Source organism: Felis catus, chromosome D4, assembly GCF_018350175.1.
Source record: "Felis catus isolate Fca126 chromosome D4, F.catus_Fca126_mat1.0, whole genome shotgun sequence".
NCBI classification, from domain to species: Eukaryota; Metazoa; Chordata; class Mammalia; order Carnivora; family Felidae; genus Felis; species Felis catus.
In genome coordinates, this window is record NC_058380.1 from 55,783,423 (window position 1) to 55,804,555 (window position 21,133).

General features: G+C 47.7%; 2 protein-coding genes and 1 non-coding gene across 10 annotated transcripts in view; 1 reads left to right on the forward strand and 2 right to left on the reverse strand.

The window, feature by feature from the left end:
* Positions 1 to 3,512, forward strand: part of UBE2R2 (ubiquitin conjugating enzyme E2 R2) — a 116,806-nt gene extending 113,294 nt beyond the window's left edge. Inside the window, exon 5 of the mRNA XM_011288587.4 lies at positions 139 to 3,512. Coding sequence (XP_011286889.1) covers positions 139 to 358 — 220 coding nt within the window. The 3' untranslated portion in view covers positions 359 to 3,512. The remainder of the gene's footprint in view (positions 1 to 138) is intronic.
* Positions 3,513 to 4,915: 1,403 nt separating this feature from the next.
* The window catches only part of UBAP2 (ubiquitin associated protein 2), a 111,352-nt gene continuing 95,134 nt past the window's right edge, over positions 4,916 to 21,133 (reverse strand). For 7 of the 8 annotated variants that reach the window (XM_045042953.1, XM_006939219.4, XM_006939218.4 and 4 more), the window contains 13 exons: positions 19,426 to 19,465; positions 17,109 to 17,292; positions 15,861 to 15,930; positions 11,219 to 11,414; positions 10,279 to 10,370; positions 9,951 to 9,998; positions 7,526 to 7,604; positions 7,100 to 7,305; positions 6,675 to 6,774; positions 6,483 to 6,590; positions 6,260 to 6,327; positions 5,983 to 6,174; positions 4,916 to 5,892 (listed from right to left, as the gene is read on the reverse strand). In XM_045042953.1, the coding sequence (XP_044898888.1) occupies positions 5,797 to 5,892; positions 5,983 to 6,174; positions 6,260 to 6,327; positions 6,483 to 6,590; positions 6,675 to 6,774; positions 7,100 to 7,305; positions 7,526 to 7,604; positions 9,951 to 9,998; positions 10,279 to 10,370; positions 11,219 to 11,414; positions 15,861 to 15,930; positions 17,109 to 17,292; positions 19,426 to 19,465 (1,479 nt within the window). In that variant the 3' untranslated portion in view covers positions 4,916 to 5,796. The remainder of the gene's footprint in view (positions 5,893 to 5,982; positions 6,175 to 6,259; positions 6,328 to 6,482; positions 6,591 to 6,674; positions 6,775 to 7,099; positions 7,306 to 7,525; positions 7,605 to 9,950; positions 9,999 to 10,278; positions 10,371 to 11,218; positions 11,415 to 15,860; positions 15,931 to 17,108; positions 17,293 to 19,425; positions 19,466 to 21,133) is intronic. The other variant, XM_019816090.2, reaches the window with a different exon arrangement.
* Positions 17,905 to 17,987, reverse strand: LOC111557674. Its single transcript, XR_002737908.1, has one exon. It is a non-coding gene; the product is annotated as a small nucleolar RNA SNORD121A (small nucleolar RNA).

Genomic DNA, 21,133 nt, shown 5'->3' on the forward strand with positions numbered 1-21,133 from the left:
GGTGTAGTATCTGTCAGATGCCTTTAGGCAGGCACTGAAATTCAGAAACCTGAATCATAAAAAATCTTGATTATTAAGAAAGGCCAGTTGTAAAATCTATCTTCAAGATAGAGACTAACATAAACCATCTTCCTTCAGGAAACAGGTTTCAGCCACTAAAGCCGAAGCAGAAAAGGATGGAGTGAAGGTCCCCACGACCCTGGCGGAATACTGCATCAAAACTAAAGTGCCTTCCAATGACAACAGCTCAGATTTGCTTTATGACGACTTGTATGACGATGACATCGATGATGAAGATGAGGAGGAGGAAGATGCCGACTGCTACGATGATGATGATTCTGGGAATGAGGAGTCGTGACGTGCTCCTTCAGTGCCCCTGTACTGCCCTGCCGTCTCAGGCCAAAGGGAGGGGAGCAAGTGGGGACCTAGCAGTGGCCCCTCAACAAAAACCTATCACGGGGGTGGGAAAAACAAACACGGCTCCTGCTGACTCCCCTTATGGATCTCAGTTTGCTCCTTTTTATGGACCTCTTAATGGAGAGAAAGTAATCCTCCACAGAATGTCTGAATTCTTGCATTCTTTACCCTTCCATCACTGTATTGATTTTTTTTTTTTTCTTCTTCTTCTTCTTCTTTAAACCCAAACTTTCGCCTCACTTCGTCTCTACAGAGTGTTCACGGCAAAAACACCTTTGGTCTGTTTTTAGATTCTTGAAGAATTAGTCTTTCATCAAGACGTTTGTGTTTAAAGCTGGGAACCCATTGGAAGTTCACAAGTGCTGCATATGCTGAGTAGCAAAAGAAAATGGAAAAAAAATATAAAAACCCCACAAAACAAACTTTAAAAAAAAAAAAAAAAGCAAATTTGCCAAGATTTAGCTGCTCATTTACATTAGTGTGTGTGCATTCGATCAGCCCCATGGTGGGGAGTTTTGTTTCCTTTCCCATCTTAAGGCTGAGATACAGTGGGCATCAGGGACTTTGTGCTAAGCCTGATGAAATGTGTTCCTAAGGGCACAGAGACCCTTCAGCCTCCAGGAAATCATCCTAACACCGCAGGGGGCCTCAGCTACTCTGAGAGAAAGATCAGATTTTGTTTTTTGAAATCGATTGGGATCTAAAGCCTGAAATAAATATTCATACTTTACATAGAACTGAGCACTTGATTGCTATTTATTTTAAAGACAGAGTTGTTACCCTCCCCACCCCGAGGGAGTGGGGAGAGAGTGGAGACTAGTGTGTGTGTGTGGAATCTTAGTGATCGGGAACAAGGAGTTTAAAATCACTATGCCAATTTTGGTTGATGCTGCTGGGGAAAAAAAGTCAAAACTACTGGTGACCACTGTTGGATAAAAAAACATCTTATGTGAACATGGCCTTTCCCTCAAAGATTTTTAAAAAACCCTCATGGTGAGAGTGTAAGTAGCCAGTTTTAATTACTCAGTATTAATCCTAGGTGCATGTGTTAAGATTTTGGTTTTCATTGAGCTGCTTATGCTGATAGTGATAGCTGTGGATAGGAGACACGAGTGACCAGTTTCCGCTTTCCTCGTTGGATGTGACCTGGACTTTTCTCTCCTTTCGATGTACTCTGGCTGTGGAGGGCAAGCAGAAGTTGTGCATGGAGCTTGCCCTGGGCTGCCTTGACTCTTCTAGCAGGGCCGAGGGAATTGGCTGCAGGCAGTGTCTGGGCAACGCTAGATCTTCCAACTGTGCTGCAGCTTTGACTTCCCCGGTCTCAATCACGTGTTACTTCAATCAATATTGAGATCCATCAGCCTTCACCAACCAGGGACTTCAGAACTTGGCGGTGATTTTTGTTTCATTTGGGAGTGGGCCAGTTCATAGGAGGGCAGTGTTCAGTGGGGAAAATCATTATAATGTAAAATTAGACTTCGGAAGGAAAATACAGCAGAGACTGGCTACGATCCTCCTCCAGATCCCTGTGCACTGGTGTCAACTTCTTCAGATCATAGCTCAGAAAGAACCAAAGGGTTGATGAGGGACAGGGGTAGGGTGGATCCTAGAACAGAGTAGGTGATGCTTACTTCCTTAGCTCCTCCTTCCTTTCTGATCTCAGGGTTTTCATTAGCTCTTCAAACTCCAAACATTTGCTGACTAATGCCCAGCAGACCTCTCTGGCCTCTAAAGTTTGATTTGGTATTAAGTGGGGATGTTAACATACAAAGGTTCATATGGGACAGTGTTGAGCCTGGTCCCAGAATCTCTGTCCCATCCCCATGGGGCTAGGACTACCTACACCCCTGAATCTAGTGATTCCAGTCAGATTCAGAGAACAGAGCAGCTCTTTGTGACAAAACACTGGCCGCACATTCTCATAGAAAGATGTTGGAACTAGCTTTTTAACACCTCATGCTTATAATCTGCCTATCTTCTGGAGCTCAAAGTCTCATAATGCTCGGATTACCCCATCAGCCCCACACACGTTTACAGCTGGTAGCTTGGTCTGCTCTCTTGGAGCCCGATAAGGCTTTTCTTTTACCCCTTACCGCGAAAGCATTTCTCTGTCAGGGCAGGCCAGGTGCCTTGGCATTGCGGAAGGTGCTGTGTTGCTCAGCCCTGTCCCGTTAGGCCCTGTTGGCCTCTGTTGCACGTTGACTCAGGGAGCCAGAGAGCCAGGTGGAGGTCATACCTCTCAGCCCTTTGGGGTGTTACTGTTGAGGGCTGGGTTTGCCTCTGATAGAGTACAATCAATTCCAGAAAAGACTGGCATGTGTTGATTGGCTAGCAGGTAGACATTCTGAGAACTCAGACTGACCTGTAAAACCCAGATGCTGGTTCCAGAGCTCTGTCCTGAGAACACATCCTGTGGCAAAAGAAAACTTGAGCATGTAATTTTTTTTTTTCTTTTTGAGAGTAGAGGTCTCAGGCTCAGGCCACAACCTTGTAAGTACAGTTGTGATTATTTGGTGTTGACATGAATTCAGAATCCTGCATTTTTAGATTCCTTTTGATTCTAGTGGAGGCCTCTCTGGATGCTCTTCAGGTTTGTGTGTTTTGAGGCTGGTTGGAGAAAGTAATATCACGATTCCGTTGTTGCTTCTCAAAGTCTTCCCCCTCTATTTCGTATCATTCCAGAGTTCTTTTCTATTAGCCAAACTTTTCTGTAGTCCCTTCTTTACTCCTCCCTGGTGATTACTTGCTTCTTTATTTGCTGGTTTCCTTATGTTTGGGACATATGCAGTAAGAGACTGAAGGGGAAAGTGTGTAGTTCACTGAAAGTTAACTCCCCGCCCCTCCCATTCTGAAAAATGGTTTACATTTACAAAAAGATTCAGATGCAATTTTCAACTATTCTGAAACCAGCAGGACACACCTGACTTTAATAGTTTTCTTAGCTGAAATTGTAGATGTTTTTCTTCAGTTTAACTTATGAGAAAAGATTATCTGATGCATTTTTGTGTTGAACTTCCCCTTTAGTGGTTTATTTTGTCTTTTTCTGCCCATCTGTCTACTAATAAAATGTGAAATAAAATATACCTGTATTGCTACTTCCCCATGGGATGACCCTCTTCTTTCTTTGTGTTAAAGAAAACTAAAAGCTGGTCTCAATATTTCCACTGTTCCCTTGAAGATTACACCCATGACTCAGCTGAAAAATTAAAAACCAAAAGTGAATCTCACTCACCTGCCTTCTAGGATATTCTGCTCAACTCACCTCCTCACAGAAAAAACATTCCCAGTCCTTACTAGCTTTTTAAGGAAAGGTTATTAAAGATACAAACATCTGTTAACCTTAATTCTTATTAAGTAGGGTACAACCTGCTGATACATGTAGGCTGGTGAAGGGATGAGGGTGGTGCTTCCACTGCCCTCCTTAGGCAAGCATTTTGATTTCATCGTCATTTGTCTTTTGAACTTCCTGCTGCTAATAAGCAGAGATCAGGCAAGAGATCATATCATGTAATTACAGTCCCTGTTTAGTTTCACTTGTGGAGCACTTACCTTTTTCCTGGTCAGGAGCTCAAGCTGTGGGCAACAGCAGCACGTACCCCCAACTCATGAAATGACCACTGATTTTAGAGGCCACAAGCAGAAAAGGTGAAGACTGACCCTGGGCTGGTTCTGGCACACTGACTTGACCAGTATCTGAGGCACCACTTCTGTTTGCTGCTTCCTTAGTCTAGTCTGAGGGGGTTATTTAGGAATGAAATGGGAGGCTATAAAGCCTCTGGCAACACCTCTGCGGTGGAGCACAGTAGTGCTATGGTGGGGCGACCTGCCTTGTGTCAGAAACAGGAATAGTGGATGGCCCTGGTTCCTCCCTGATGGCCTGGGAGCAGGAGGAAGGAGCTGCACTAGAATCCTGGCCCCAGGTGAATGGCTGCTTGGGACTTTGTGGAGCAGGTATTTAGCCCAGGACCCGCTTACCTACTTCAAACCACCCCAACTCACTAGTCTGTTCAATCCCATCCCTTCACTATTAATCAAGATTCTCTTTGGTTGATGAAGGACACAGGATGGAAAGGAGGATTAGCTGTCCAAACTCTCCCTCCAGCCATGAGAAAAATATCCTCAGTTCTTACCTTTATTTCCTATTTTAATGTCAGCTGACGTCTGGAAAAGAAGTTACCCTGCCCTAGTATTCCTGTTGACCGGGCCCTATAAACAGAGATTGCCTTATCAAAATGAACTTTGAGAACCACTGCCCCTGCCCGGTCAGGAGGGTTAGCAGTCTTTTCAGCCTTATCATTTACCTTTACACCCTCTGGATGCTGACCTGGCCGAGGCGAGAGAAGGAATACCAATTTAAGCCTTTACACCCTATCGTCAGAAGACTGACCACAGGGGCTATACTTCAGCCCCAGCCCTATGAAGTCCAGGCTGCCCAGAATAATAATGAAGACAGCCTCCACCCTAAGCTGCCCTTGAGTCACACCACACAGAGACTGTGCATGCTCTCAGAACTTTATTAGGTGGAGATCGGGCAGAAGAGAAAACCCCTGAAACAGTCGCCCACCTGGTTCAGGACAACTGGCATAGAGGAGCCTTTGCTTGGAGACATGTTCTCACTGAGGTGACAGCGTATCTTTGATTTTTTTGTTTTCTAAAGGGAGCAGACTGACAACATCTCTGAGTGCAACTTCAGACTGTTTTTAAAAAACGGTCAGCCAGAGGAAGGCAAGTCTCTTGGGGACAAGACCAGAAGCAGAAGCCTCTGCTCTATATGCAGACAAACAGGTGCCACTTTCACGCTGGGCAGGAAGGATATCTCTGCTATTCCCAGATCAAGATTTGGCAGGAGAGGAACAGGGCAAATGACAAAAGGACCAGTTTCTCAGAAAGCGAGGGCTAAAGTAATTACACAGGGAAGGAAACCTCAAATAATGGCTTACAAGGGAGCAAAATAAGTCGTGATTCTTCATTGGTACCTGACCCCAAAACCCAAACTGCCTTCAACCAGCCCTTCCAGACACTGCTCCCAGCTGCCCGCTGGCTGGGAGGCTATACAGAAGGCCTAAAGGCAGAAGTGGAAAGAGGGGGTTATTTGCTACAGTGAAAAGGGGCTGTAGTTGGGAGAGCAGGCCTGGCTAAGAGTAGCAGCTGTACCCCCCCCCACTCTCCCAAGACTTCTATCACATTTACAAATACATACATAAATACATTACATACAAGAGCGAGTCTGGGAGGCAGGCTCCCCACAGAGGCTCGGCTGACACAGTTACACGTCTCAGGAATTCTAGGAAAGGGTGCTGGGCTCCCAGAGCAATGGGCTCCGCATGTTCTCTCCTGCCCAGGGTAAGCCCCGCCCTAGCCCACCCCTCTCTTCAGGGTTCAGTTTGTCCAGTATGGAGAGTTGCCGTAGGCAGGCTTGGAGGCTTGCGACTTGGGCTGCAGGGAGCTGGGCTGGCTGCGCTGACCCGAGCCACTCTGAGGAGGAGGAGGAGGAGAGAAGGCTGTAAGGGGCGGAACAGAACCCCCAGTCCAGGGCAGGTTGGCTGCCTCCATCACTGGGCTCACCTGGGCATCCTGTGGAAGGTGGTGGTGGAGCAGCTGTGAGTGAGGCTGCTGGTGGGCAGGCAGAATGTGTAAGAACGGTGGGGGCGCATAACCAGGGGCCGCTCCAGCAGCCAGGGGCCCGGTGGAGCCCAAGGCCGAGGGCAGGCTGAACGGTGGAGGAGTCCCTGCATGAAATCCCTGCTTATCAAAAGTCTGCAGGGTAAAGAAACAACGGTAAGGGCCAGCTCGGGCTGTACCTCCCACCCACCCCCTCGTCCACCTGAATCCTTCCCCTCACCTGAGTCTTGCTGTAGACCGAGCCAGTCATATCAGGCAGGCCGGTGGTGCTTGAAGACACAGACACTCCTAGGAGGGAAAGCAGTTGTTTTCACACCAATAGGGCCCAGGCTCTAGCCTCCCCCACACCTCCAAGGACTCTCTGGGACAGCCTTGCCTGAGAAAGAGTCAGTAGAAGACAACTACTCTGGGCCTCAATCCTGGAAAGGAGGGGTAGACGCTACCTTTGCCAGGCCCAGAACCTGCAGACTTGTTTTGTGCCTGCGATGATCCACCATAGCCACCCTTGGTGTAGTCTCCCGCTGCTGTCCCCTGGGTCAGGTCATCATAACCTAGCGTGGCAGGGTACAAGAGGTACGTGTGAGCTAGGCAAGCCTGTCCCATCTGCAGCTCTCTGTGCTGGGAGCACCCCTCACCTGTGCTGTAGCTGTGCTGGCCATAACCACTGGCCTGCTGGAAAGGGGTGGTGGGGGTGCTGAGGTTCACACCATGCTGCTTGGCTGAGGCGGGAGGGACCTGGTGGGGAAGCAGGAGAGGTATCAGTGAAGGACCAGGGCAGGGGGAGCAGGTCAGGTACCCACCAGCTTATTAGCCCTAGACAGCAGGTAGCACAACCACAAGGGACCTGTCTGTGGTCACTAGTACAACACGTGCTAGCAGCTATAAAAATAGATGGGAAAGTAGCTTTGGCTTCAGCCTAAAACATTCCTGAAGGCCAGGTGAGACTGAGTAGGGTCATGTCCCTCTCTCCCTGCTTCTCCCCAGAGCTGGAATACCACCACCACCACCACCACCACCACCACCACCACCACCACCACCACCCACACACACTAATACTCACAAACATGGTGGGCCCATACTGGAAGGCACTAGGCACGCCTGTGTAGTAGGGGAGGCCAGTGTAGCTGTAGCCGGGTGGCAGCGCAGGATTCAGAAAGGGCTGCTGGGCTGTGTGGTGGGCTTGGGATTGGCTCTGCTGAGGCTGAGCCAGCGTGGTGGGGGGCGCGGGGGATGCAGAGTCACCTCGGCCAAACTTGGTGACATCACCTAGGAGAAGAGGAATCATGAACTCCAATCACTGCCCCCACTCCCTCCTTATCCAACCAGGAAAAAAGCCAGACTGTCTCCTGTAAACAGGAACAGGTCTGGCTGCCACCTCAACAACAGGAAGCTCGCAGGCCTCTCTCAGCCCTTCTGCTTCTGCTTCCAGATTCCTAGGATTAGCTACAGTCCCATGCCCCACTCCCCACCCCCTGAACAGACTAACCTGAATATGGGTTATTAGCTAGGCTCCCATCTCGGCTGGCCAAAGCTGTGGGTGTAGCGAAGGGAATTCCATAGTAATCCTAGGAGAGACCAGGGAGGCTCGGTCAGCAGAATGGCCTTGTCCCAGGCCCAGGAGAGCAGGGCAAGCAGGCAGCACAGGCCATCCAGGCAATGCCATGCTGCGCGGACAGGCCAGACTGCAGCAACACATGCATACCTCCAGAGGGCAGCACTCAAAGAGAATTCAGAGTAAATGGTTTCCTTCGGAGTTGTGCAATGTGGCAGCCACAAGTGTGCAGACACACTGACAAGGCCATCAGCCTTCACCAGGCAGAGCCACTGGAGGCCCAATCTCACGTGTAATTTACAGCACAGATGGAAGCTGCTAAATGCCACCGGCAAACTCAAGTGGCTTTTCCTACGTGACAGATTCTATGAGCAGCTAGGAAAGCACCCTGAAAAGGAACCAGCAGGAGAGGAGCTATCTGACGGTTTAACAGGGGTCAGAACCGTAAAGCCAGGTAAGTACAGGTACAAAAGATCCCAGATAAGGTCCTGAATTGGCCCCTCACCACCCACTCCGTCCTGACAGCACTGAAAACAGAGGAGTTGGGGCAAGTGTAAATGCCAAGAGCACAAAACATTGGAGCTCTATGGAGAAGGGGAGGTCTGACCTGGCCCTTATTCACCACCCAGGGCTTTGCCAGTCCTAGACATATTGTACCCTGGCCCCTAAACCTCAGAGGAAAGCCTTCCTGCTTTCTTTGTGGCCAACAGTGCCTGGTCACAACCAGATGGGAGCCATCCTGGCAAGGAATGACACTTACATCCTCCTTCAGCCTCCTCTCCATCTAACTTTCAGGAAACCCATAGCTTCCTCAGCCCTGAACCCCAGAAGGAGGCAGGACCGGGAAGTCACAGAGCTAGCAAGTCACAACTGGAGGCAGGCCTAGAGAAAGCCCAGGAGGGGGAGCTCTTTCAAAGAAAAAAGAAAAACCAAAGGCAGGAACTAGACACAAAAGTACCAGAGGCTAATAAATGAACAAAGGGGAAAGTGAACACAACGTATCTCAAAAGTAGGCTCAGAGGGGATTTCCTTTAAGGCACAAAATGATACAAAAACTACGAGGCAGGATCCCAGAGCTGGGATCCCAATGACACACTTCTAAGGACTCCACCACGACACCCTCTTATATTCCACCTCTGATGCCTGGAGATCCTGGGTCAGATGGCTGTAAGGGGGCCAGGGCCACTTCTAGCTCCTCTGCAAAGTCCTAAGCCTCAGGCAACCCCCAGACACCCTAAGTTCTGTTGACCACCTTAGAAATCTGCTATCACGTCTTCAACACCCTTTCTGGGTCCTTCGAGGACACAGGCAGCAGCTGGAGAGTCCAGCAGGCCCTTGGGCAGCAGTGTGATGGACTGCTAGTTTGCACCCAAGCGGAAGAGCTGCCCAGCTACCCCAACTCCACCTCCGGAAATACTTCAGAAGCCGGAGAAGCATTCTCCTGAAAGACAGGAGCTTCAGCCACCAGGCCTGGGAGGTGGAGGAGACACCTGCAGGACCCTGAGCTCTTTGTGGGCAGGTAGAGCAGGAGGCAGTCCAGTGGGGAAGAAGCTGAGGAAGGACACCTCACTGGGGAAAAACCTCCTCCTCAGGGAACAGGAAACACCACATTCAGCAGAGGCATCTGCATAACTTTCTACTTCCCAACAATGTAACAGGCGCCCTAGGCTGCTGAAAATTCTCAGGAGTCTGGGAAATGCCAGACCAAGGAGGGAGAGGCACCGCTGCAGCCTGTAGGCTGGTCAGTCAGGGAACACCTGCCCCACTGTGGTGATGTGCCTGAAGGCCAGGCACCTCATCCTGGGAGTGAGGGTCACATTCAAGAAACTGCCCTGGCCTCAGAGTGAGGCTGCAGCAACCAGGGACATCCTGGGGCCAGTATTCTTACAAGCAAGCAGTGATGGCAGGTCAGACCCACACAGGCCCTTAGAGAGTGTCAGCTCCAGTGGGTGATTCAGCTGGGGACAGACAAACAAAGCTGCTATCACAATGCATCACTGATGGCCACTTAAGAGGCACTTCTAAGAGGAGGACTTGATAAGAACTCTAGAGGCAGTCAAGCAACCCCACCTTGTGTCATATGTTTTGTCTTTTTAAAAAGAGTTAGGGGGAGCTGGGGGGAGATGAAGGAAGAGAAGGACTCACATTCAGTAGGAGACACTGCCTACTGGGACCCAAGGTCCCAATGGTTTTCAAGTTCCCACGCAGTAAGCACAGGACACTCATGCCCAAGCGACAGTGGCACTAGGCACCACCCCCAGATGCAAGCAGCTTTCTCAGCAGGTGGCAGTGAAGGCCCAGGGAGGGAGGACCTGTCAAAGAGCCTAAAGCCCCCCATCCCCTGCTACATCCCACTCACCATTGGCAGCCGTGACTGTAGCATCTGGAGCTCATCATAGCCATAGATCTGTATGAGAACCAAAAAGGGTGTTAGGGTTCACATCCCATCCCCTGGGAAGTCCAGACCCATATGGGGGCCCAAAACAAGGTTGAGGAGCTAGGACATATTCTGGAAGGGGAACCAGATCATCTGCTGTGGAAAGACACCTTTCCTTGGAGACTAGATGAGAGAGAAATAGCAGGGAAGGAGCTGCAGCAACCCAAGGCCCACCTCACCAGGTCCTGCCAGGTGTCAGCCGCTAAGGCCAAAGGAATCAGGCAGCCAGGAGCTATAACCATGCACTCACGGGATAGGCAGGAAGCAGTCCTCCCGGGCCCACGAGGTACTGGTTGTGCAGCAGGGGAGGTACTCCCTGGGGCAGGTTAGGGGGTGCTTTGCCTGTAAAAGCAAAAATCACAGGAGTGAAGACGCCACCACAAAGCATGAGATGCCTCAGCTACTGTGGGGGATGGGGGAGTTGAGCTCACTGTCATAGTGCTGCCCCCAATGGGGCCACTGCGAGAGGGGAGGGCAGCAGCTGAAAAATACAGAGGGCTGTGCCAGGAAGTGGGGGAGACCGAAAGCTCGTGATACCACATTCAGTCTCTTTCCACATCAGAGGGTATCCATGCCCAGACAGAAAACACCACCCCTCCACACTCCTGACCATCACTCTGCACCGAGCAAACCTGCACATAAGGATGATCTGCCTCCTCAGAACAGAAGGAAGGCTGAGCTGAGCGGTCCCAGGAGAGGGGGACAGGCTGTGTCAAAGGTAGCTTTTAGCAGTTTCTACCAAACCACAGTTTGCTTGGCCCACACGGACCGCCTAGGTCTGGCTGATTAGGAATCAATCATACTAAGTGGCCACAAGGAGCCCAAGATAGCTGTTCCCTGGTCCCTCCATGTCACCAGGCCATCTCAGCTCCAGGAAAGAGTGAGGATAGAAAAGACAGGGGAGCTAGAAGCAAAAAGGCTACCAGGAATCCTGCCCAGGGGGGAGTCTACCCAGAAGACTGACTTTACCCATCCCACATCATCGCTGGAAGGACTGGGCCTCAAGAGGTCAGTGGAACAAAGAGGACAAGGGAGCAATGGCAGGGCTGGAGGGAGACCAGGATGTTCCTAGGCTTTTAGCTACCCAGAATGCCTTGCAGCCACCTCTAGGCATCCTCCCTGGGAAGCCTGGGATGTGGAAAGTGCATCTTCTAGGGGCAGGGGATAGGAAAAGTCTGTAGAGCACACACCTGAGGTCACCAAGGGCGTGGCCCTGGTACTGCTGCTGGGGGCACTCACAGTGGTCCCGCCCAGGCAGAGGCTGTTCACTGTGTTCATGCTGCTCGGCAGGCTGAGCCCTGAGGACGTGGCACCCGAGGCAGAGGTTGCTGCCGTTGAGAAGGTGGCTGAGGACTGGAGGGAAGGGGTGCTCTCCACGCTGGCATGCTGGCAAAACAAAAAAGCCAGGACACATGGATCTGGGGGTAAAACACAAGAGTGCAGGAGAACCTGGTCTGGCACTGGGGCCTGCACTCTGAAGACCAGTGTGAGGGGCTCCGTGCTTGGTGCTCAATGTGGGCCCCCACACTGCAGCTAGAGGAGGCCATCAGGACACAACTCATAAGCTGAATATCAAGCTACTGAAATTGAGCTTTGTAAGCAACACCCTCTTAAAAATTGTTAAAGTTGCTCAAGCTAAGGTATGTGAAATAAGGCACAGAAACTCCACCTAAACCACATATGAACTAAGACCATCTGACTGTGAGGTGAGAACCCACCTCACAGAAAAGTGGTCTCAGGAGAGACTAATATTTGATAACAACGGCACCACAGGCAACCCAGCCCAAGTCAGAGCGGTCTGGGAATAGCTGCCTTCTACTGGGCTTCCTAACTACTCTGATAAGGAAGTCACAGGGAGCCCTTTGCTCCAGAACCTGGGAGCACTGTGCAGACCACCAGGACCTACCTAGAAGAGCATGGCCTGTGCTTCTGCCTGTTTGACAGGATCCACCTAGGAAAGAAGGGTGAAACCCACAAAAGCTCTGCAGAATTCTAGGAAGTCTGCCCTGCTGCTCAGCTCCAGGAAGAAACAAGGTACCAGAAAGGGCTTTAAGGGCTGTGTGGGGAGTGGGTGGAAAAGATACATCTGGGTGGGCAAAACAAGGCCCAAAGAGGGAAGAATTGGCTCTGTAAAACTGAGACCAGCCTCCAAACCAGAACGTGTGCAGAAAACAGTAGTCTGAAAACTCCTGGAGAAGCCTCAGGAATAAGAAATCCCAGAAGGGGGACAACCATGCACCGTGCTTTCCACCACGCAGACACTTCTGTGTAGGTCCCAGCCTCACAGGCTGCCCTACCCATCTGAGCACTGATCTTAGAGCCCTGACATCCAGAATCAGTTCAGCAAGGTAAAGACAGCTAAAACTGTGGTCTCCTGGGACACCCCAGGACTCCGCCCCCTCAGCCTAGACTGACAGAAGCAGGGTAAGGACAGCCCCAGCACCTGCTCCACAGTCCTCTGCACACAGCCAAGCTGACCACCTGCTGCAGAATGAGGAACAGCTCTGACCACTGTGCCTAGGTATCACCGGTCATAGAACTGAAAGCTCTCTTAACCACAGGACAAAAAATTACTATTCCCTAGTCTGGGGAGAGAAAAGCAGCTTGCTAAAAAACTAGTTCTTAACTTGCTGAAAGGAACTCATCCAGCAAGCCTTTCCTACCTCCAACTGAACCTGACTGGGCTCCTGTCTCTGTTCCTCACCTCTCAAATCTGCGGGGGCCACAAAGGGCTGGCATAAATGGCTTCCCCTCCATTTAAACTGCTCGCACAGTGTCTCCAATGGGGCGGTGCAGCCAGCTCCTCAGAAAGAGCGCAGAAAAGCACAGCTGCACCAAACCTTCCATAAGGACACGAAGGGCAAGAGAAAACCCTGAGATTTCCTTTATAACCTTCAAGTGGGAAAGACCTACTTATAACAACTATGAAAAGACTGATGTATCTGACTATACAAAAGTCAAAAATGAAATGACAAACCTGGGAAAAGTATGTGCACCTCCCATCACAAAGGGCTACTTACTAGTCTCCTGAACAGGGGTTCCTAGAAACAGACACCAAGGACCTGACAGAAAAATGAACAATACGAAGAGCTCACTGAAAAGGAAATTAAATGGCTTTCTAATATATGAAAGAAGATGTTCAAGCTCACTCAGTTAAAAACTGTACTGACAGGGGCACCTGGGTGGCTGAGTCAGTTAAGTGTCTTGATGCTTGATTTTTGCTCAGGTCATGATCTCACAGTTCATGGGTTTGAGCACTGCATTGGGCTCTAAGCTGACAACTTGGAGCCTGCTTGGGATTCTGTCTTCTTCTCTCTCTGCTCCTCCCCCATTTGCTATCTCTTTCTCAAAATAAATAGAAATTAACTGGGGAAAAAAAAACTGCACTGACAGGACATTTTTTGAATTAACACACTGGAAACATAAAAATATTTGATAACATGATTTCAGGAGGCAGTGGGGAAATAGTACATTTCATTCATTACCAGTAGGAGGTAAATAGGTTAAAATCACTGTACAGAGCAGTTTGGCAATTTGTATAAAATGTTAAATGCCTGGGGTGCGTCTGGGGAGTTCAGTGGGTTAAGCTTCCTGACTCTTGATTTCGGCTCAGGTCATGATCGCACAGTCCTGAGATTGAGCCCACGTAGGTCATGGGATCGAGCTCTGTGTAGGGCTCGGCACTGGGAATGGAACCTGCTTTAAGACTCCTTGATTCCTTCCTTGATTCCTTCCTTGATTCCTTCCTTGATTCCTTCCTTCCTTCCTTCCTTCTCTCTCTCTCTGCCCCTCCCCCACTCTCACTCTCTCAAAAAAAAAAAAAAAAAAAGTCAAATGCCTGGGAATTCGACTTCCAGGATATACCCTGCAAACATAGCTATACATGTGAAGCAGCATGTGTAGAAGGTTATCGAATGCAATACTGTTTTGTATTCAAGACAGAAAATGGCCCTGAAGCTCCATCACTAAAAGACTGAGGGAGTAATGTGGTGCCGTAGAGCTATGGAAAAAGAAAGAATCTAGGTTTCAACACAAACATCTCAAAGATGCACTGTTAATGGGGAAAACACTGAAGGATACTATGTAGGGAATACTCTCATTTATGTTATTAATGAAAAAGGGCAAGAGGTAGGGGGAAAAGGACTTTGCATATGAATTTCCCATTTCATGGGTTAAAAAAAATCCAACTCCAGTGGGTCAAGAAAAGAGTAGGAAAAGGGGCAGAACCTAGCAGAATAAATACAGAAAAACATTTCAGTACGTATCTCTTCATACTATTCATTATTATATTAGCAAAGTGGCAATTGTGTCACCTGACAGAGTATGGGACTCCCTGATGAGGCAATTCTGGTTGTGGCTATTTGGGCTACAGGATTTGGAGTTTCATGCTAAAACACAGAGTACAGCTAATCCATGGGAGCAAGAGCACTGGCTCCAACGCACCAGGGCCAGGGAAGCAGGGACCACTCACAGCTCCCATCGGCCAAACAGGGGTACAGGCACTTACTCCGTAGTTACACTCTGCTTTAAAGATGGTGATCTATGTGTTTTATGACAAAGAATTATGTCCAAGATTTCACTACGAAAACGAGTTTGAAAAGCTCGATGATAGTCACTTCCTAATAGAAGAATAGAGCCAACCCTTCACCATCATCCCATTCTGCAGCAAATGACCTCGTCAGAGGAAACAAATTTCCCTGATTTATAACAACTCCTACTGATCTGTACCCCAAATGTCCTTCCCTGTTTGGAGACCTCTCTCTTCTTATCTCCCAGTGAGGGACTTCGTGGTCAATCTAGGTACCTCTTGTAGACCCCTAAGCTCCAGTGTCCCCTAGCCTTGAGTTAAACACCCCACCACCACCCTGCCTCCTCACCATTTCAGCAACGTTCGTTCTTCTGCTCACCACAAGCTACACACACCCACCATTGAAACTGTGCTGCCAAGAAACCACCTCAAGAAGCCACACTTCAATAACCGTCACCTAGGGTTGCTCCTTGACACATCAGGACCCTCGCCAGCTGGCACCCCACTTATACTTCCATTCCTGCCCTCCATACCCCAGACTTCCCTCTTCAAAGTCTGCCTCTGAGCTGGGGAAGGTGGCCTGCAATGGCATGAGGTAAGTGGAAAGAATACCTAAGCCACAAAAAGGAAAGTCCTCATGACCACCAACAAACTGAAATGTGGTTCCACTGACTGGGCTAAGAGCCGGGACTGTCAGACAGACAGACAGACAGACAGACAGAGAGAGAGATGCATGTGCCAAAAGATGGCTAGTCCTCACATAGCTTTTTCCTCTAAGCATTCTCTCTACAATGGCATTTACAAAGTAACAGAAGGTTATCTAGAACAATGCTCTTGATTCAACGTGACTTTTGGTGGAGTCCAAGCTGAAGTTAGCAATGAGCCTACTTTCCTTGCAATGAGCCTTTTTCCTCAAAAAAGTCTGCAAATACCTCAACATGACCAATCCCAGACTAGGTCCAAAAGTCTCTCCTAACAAACAGGGAGCTCAGTAAATGCTCAGGAACAAATCCACCCCAAGAGCCCTGCCCATCACAGATCAGCTCTGGAGAAGCAAATCCTTCATGGAAGTCCCAATTTAAGAATCAAGATGTTCTCTGTGGTGCTTAAGAAAAGCAACAGCTCAAACCACATATCTAGATTGAGATAACACACCTGAGGAATTTGAGGTTATTTCAGACATTCAAAACACACATATTAAAACCCCACCTGCAAGTGACTAAACTCCAATCACCACGTGACTAAGCTCTGCGCTCGAGTTCGCTGAGCAGGGAAGGCGATGAGGGAGCCCAGAGGACACTTACTGTGTGTGACGTGCTAGAGGAGAGTGCCACATGTGCAGAGGAGAGGCTGCTCTGATGGCTGGAGAGGGAACTAGAAGACAAAACAGAGCACCACATGTCCACCACACTGAGTCAACCCACAGGAGAGGCCCACATGTCCAGGTGGGCCAGATATTAAGCTTGCCCCATCCCTCCAAGGGTAGCCCCAGCTTCACAAATCCCTCATTCCTCATCACCTTGGGGACCAGAACAGGTTTTCTGATGTTTAGAAATGATCTAAAGGGTCATTCACCATGAGGATCTGGGACACCCTGGCCTGGGAAGGCTTCAGGGACAACCTCAGTCAACTAAAATCATTTGCGCTTTACACCGTAAAAAGTTAGAACAGGAGTGCACTAACACTGCCAGTCATGGAGACACCCATTTCAACTGTGTGCAAGGAAAGAAAGTTCCTATGTTCAACCCCACGTGACAGACCCAGAGCCTGACTTCCCATCAAATCCAGAATTCAAATCAAACACTTTTATTCCTGGCTAAAGAGGGAAAGAGGCATAGTCCAAAGATATAGGATGAGGACCAAACAAAACCCATTCTCCTACACCCTATTCTAGTAATTGAATCTCTGAAGCCACAACAGGAGCAAGTAAAAGACCTGCTCAGAAACCAAACATCATTCCCGGAGAACCTGGGTGGCTAAGTCGGTTGGGCATCTGACTTTAGCTCAGGTCATGATCTCACAGCCTGCAAGTTCGAGCGCCACGTCAGGCTCTGTGCTGATGGCTCAGAGTCTGGAGCCTGCTTTGGATTCTGTGTCTTGCCCTCTCTCTGCCCCCTCTCCTGCTTGCACGCATGCGCATGCACGCTCTCTCTCTCAAAAATAAATTTAAAAAATTTAAAAAACAAAAACAAACAAAAAACATCATTCTCACTTCACATCACTGTGACTCGAGCCCAGAGTGGGAAAGGCCAGGCCAGGTTCAGGGCACACTCCTGAGAGGTGGAGGAAAAGTAGCAGCAGCAACACCCTAGCTCCACCATTCCCAGGGACCCCAGTGCTCCGTGACAGCAGGGGCATTACATGTTGTTACACAGCTGCTGATGCTTCTGAGATAGTGTCCAGCCAAAATGAATGAGCTAAGGCATTATTACAAAAGGCCAGGACATCATGCTAGAGGCAACAGGAGTTTTGTTCATTGGAAGAGCTTTCTATAAGGGTTCGGGACTTCGCACCATTGTGCCTCTCACTGTGAGCTCATATTTTCCCCATACCTGCTAAGCTGAGAGAGGGGGCTGCTGGACAGGTCACCAGGCTGGGACATGGAGGGCAAAGTGGCAGTGTGCTGGGATGCAGAGGGTAGAAGCGTAGTGCAGGAAGTGGTGCTGGGCAGTGAGCCCACAGATGGGAGGGCAGAGGGAGGGTCCGTTGTCTTTGGAGCTGGAACGGATGAAGTAGCTGTAAGAAACATACCGGTTTAGCTCCAGAACCATTTGTAAGTATGTACAATATGTTCAATATCTTGTGACAGGTCAGGGTCGGTTTGAGACACATACAAAGTTACATTCCCCAGGGAAAATGCCCAAGCATTTTGTGTCAGATATAACTAATAAAAATGACATGTGAAGGTAAGACAGGATTTGGCAGAGAATAGGAAATGACAGACTTATAATCATCAACTAGCCTATGCCATGGATATACTTCTCCTAACTAAAGGAACCTGACCCAGAGCTGCACCCACAAAGAGCAACAGGCTAGGAGGCAAATTTTTCTGAAAAGGCTCAACAAAGGATGATGGTACAAATCTGGTAGGCAAGACCATCAAAAGGTTAGTTTTTTGCTTGTCTCAGGCTGACTTGTGAAAGCTCATAGCCAATTGAGCGCACATGGGGGTTGAGAGCCCAGGGTACATATACTGTGGAGAGTTACATATGCCTAAAATCCACCGTCCAACACCCACATTCACATGCATAGTGAACATTTCCGTAAACAAACAAACAAACCAAACCCTCAGAGCACATAAAGGAGCTTATTAAGCTTCCAGAAGATCATAAATGTGATCCATCCTAGCTGTAGAAAGACTCAGTTTCAGTTCTATCCACACATACAACTCAGATATGTGCTTGGAAATAAAGCATCATTGTCTTTCCCAGTTAGGAAGGAAAAGCAATCTTGACCCATCTGCAGAACTCCCTGGGAGTCTGAGGGAAAACATGCTAGTCTCTCAAAAAGACAATTTGAAAACATACACAGTAGCAACAGGGTCAACACAGAACATGACCCATACTTAAGAGTGGTCCTTACAATCTTGAGACTTGCTTTTGACTGACGGTCTATTCCAAACATGACACCTGTTACAAAAGCCAGATAAAAGCACCACAGATGTCCCTGACCCAAAACTCAGACCTTGTAAGTTACCTACGTAGATCGTAGGTCACATTATAACAAGTTCACAAGAAGCCTCTGAAAGAATGGCAGTGGAGAGACAGATGGAGATAAAAACCTATCTAAAATGCATGCTATGTTTTCCAGACATTTCATATCTCATGATTTTATTCATAATCTCTAAATAATAATTGGGGTGCCTGGCTGGCTCAGTTGGTAGAGTGTGCAACTCTTGATCTCAAGGTTGTGGGTATGAAGCCTCATCTCCAAATGATCTAGGACACCTTGATATGTTCTCAATCTCAAGCCTGCAGAGAGGAAACTTGCCACCAAGGTTTGTGAAATGAGAATGTCCTCTGACATCCCAAGTTCTCAGAGCTACCAATGTATCTCCAAACAGTTCCGGCAGCCCAGCAATATCAAAACCAACTCTGGGTAATCACATGTGTCATTTCAATTCCAACTGAGGGCCCCTCTTGGACTGAAAAAAATCCCATGTCCACATTCCAAAAATCCTAAATAAAAGGAAAGTCTTTCTGGCTTCTATAATGGATACCCATTTGTGTTACTGAAAAATGAATGAAAATCATCATAACCAATCACAGATAAGCCAAGAGCACCTAACAGGGATTTACCTGCAACCATCATCTCCAGAGAACACTGAGCTTACTAGAATTAATAGAATCTTATCCCCATTTTTTCCCAAGTGTTTACAGAGAGCATCATTTTATCTCTCTTCTGCACAATAGTTCATCAAATCCAGAAGGCAAAGAGCATGCCTTTCCTGAACTAGCACACCAATTTCTGCTTTAAAAGTCCTTTACAGTATTGGAATGAGAGCCCTCTGACTACACCAGAACCTGTGCCTCTAAGCAAAGCATCTTTTAAATCCATGCTACACTCTACACTTGGGGTGTGGTCTGACTAGAACAGAATTATATGAGGCTATCAATTCCTTCTTGCTGTAGCTAACATTTCTCATAATACCATCAGCAACAATCTACTCACAGGAATCTCTAGCTGAACTTGTAAACCCTACCAAAGAAATGATGCCAACAGATAAGAAGTAGCTATCAGAAAAATGCAAAAGGATTAGTTTTGCAGAATTAGTCACTAGCCTATTGTTTTCCCCATCATATTAGCAGCTATACTCTTTTTGTTTGATTTCTACCACACAAAATGAGAATAGTCAGCTTATATACTTACTGTCTATAGTCTGCTGACTTCGACCACCACCATGTCCATTCTATAAGGAAGAGAAAAGAAAGTAAGCATACCACAAAAATCAAATGATAACCTAGCTGACTTTCTATTGGGATTTAGTCAGAAATACATGAATCATAGATTGATCAAGAAATGATGTGGGGCACTGGGGTAGCTCAGCAGATTAAGCATCCAATTCTTAACTTCGGCTCAAGTCATGATCTCACAGTCCATGACAGTAAGCCTGCATCAGGCTCTACACTGCCTGCTTGGGATTCTCTCCCTCTCTCTCTGCTCCCCCCAACAAAATAAATAAAAAACATTACGGGGGGGGGGGGGGAGATGGCTTGTTTTATTTTGTTTCTTAATAAAAGGAGAGGTAATTAACACATTCTTTAAAAATCCTAAGGAGCTGACATTTTTGAAAAACAGACTGGGTATTTAGGGAAGTAACAAGACAGACTCTAATCACAGGAAGCAAAGAAACTGTCCTAAAAATTATTAAGCAGTACAAAGAACTCGGGAACTTATACTGAAATCACCACATCTTTGTATCTCACATGGTCTCCTCAGTACCACTCGGGCAAGAAAAAAAGTTTCCAAATTAAATGGAAAATAGTTCTCAAATAAAATGAGATGTTACTGTGAAACATGGCTTTTCTTAACTGGGTAGGGCAACAGCAGGTTAGCAGAGTGTGGTAGTACCAAAAAGAGCGGAATCTGAAAACAATTAGTTTGCATTAACCATAAGGCATTTCATTGGAAACTAGACACACAAAAGGAGGTATCCTCACAAGGAAAATTTCCACAGATTGACCAAAGCATACAGTGAATGATAGTGGGGCCTACAAGGCCCAGACACTATCCCTGGATGGGAAAAGGAAGCTGACAGAGATTTCCTTCTTACAAATGTGAAAACTTAAACTAAAGAAAAAAGACAAGCCTTTAGATGTTGCTTCTGCATTTAACCCAAATCCTGTTGTGTTATTGATAATATGTTTTTTCCTTTTTTTTTAAACATTTTTTAAAGTTTATTTATTTTGAGAGACAGAAAGAGATAAAGAGGGAACATGTGCACATGCATGGGGGAGGGGCAGAGAGAGAAAGAGAGAGCAAGAAAATATCAAGCAGACTCCACACTGCCAGCAGGGAGCTCAATGCAGGGCTCAAACCCAAGAATGGTGAGATCATGACCTGAGCTGAAAACAAGAGCTGGATGTTCGACTGAGCCACCCAGATGTCCCTAACGTGTTTTTTTCCTGAAAAAAAATTTTTGAGATTATTTACAAGAAATGTAGACAATAAAAGAACTTCAAGGAGGGGAAAAAATGAGTTAAAATATAAGACTGAGGTCAGGGAAAGGAAAATACAATACACCTTACCAGTATATATACAGATAGGTTAGAAAGCAATCAAAATTGTACTCTCTGCCTCTCTTAAACTAGAGTTCACTATGCACTAGGGGCACCTGGGTGGCTCAGTCAAGCATCCAACTCTTGATTTCAGCTCAGGTGAAGATCCCAGGGTCATGGGAATGAGGCCCACCCTGGGCTCCACGCTGAGCATGGAGCCTGCTTAAGATTCTCTTTCTCTTTCTGCCTCTCCCCCATTTATGCACGCTCTCTCTCTCTTAAAACAAAATAAAAATTTTAAAAACATATATGCACTAAATTCATACACATGATACCAAGCATGTACCTCAAAACAGCAC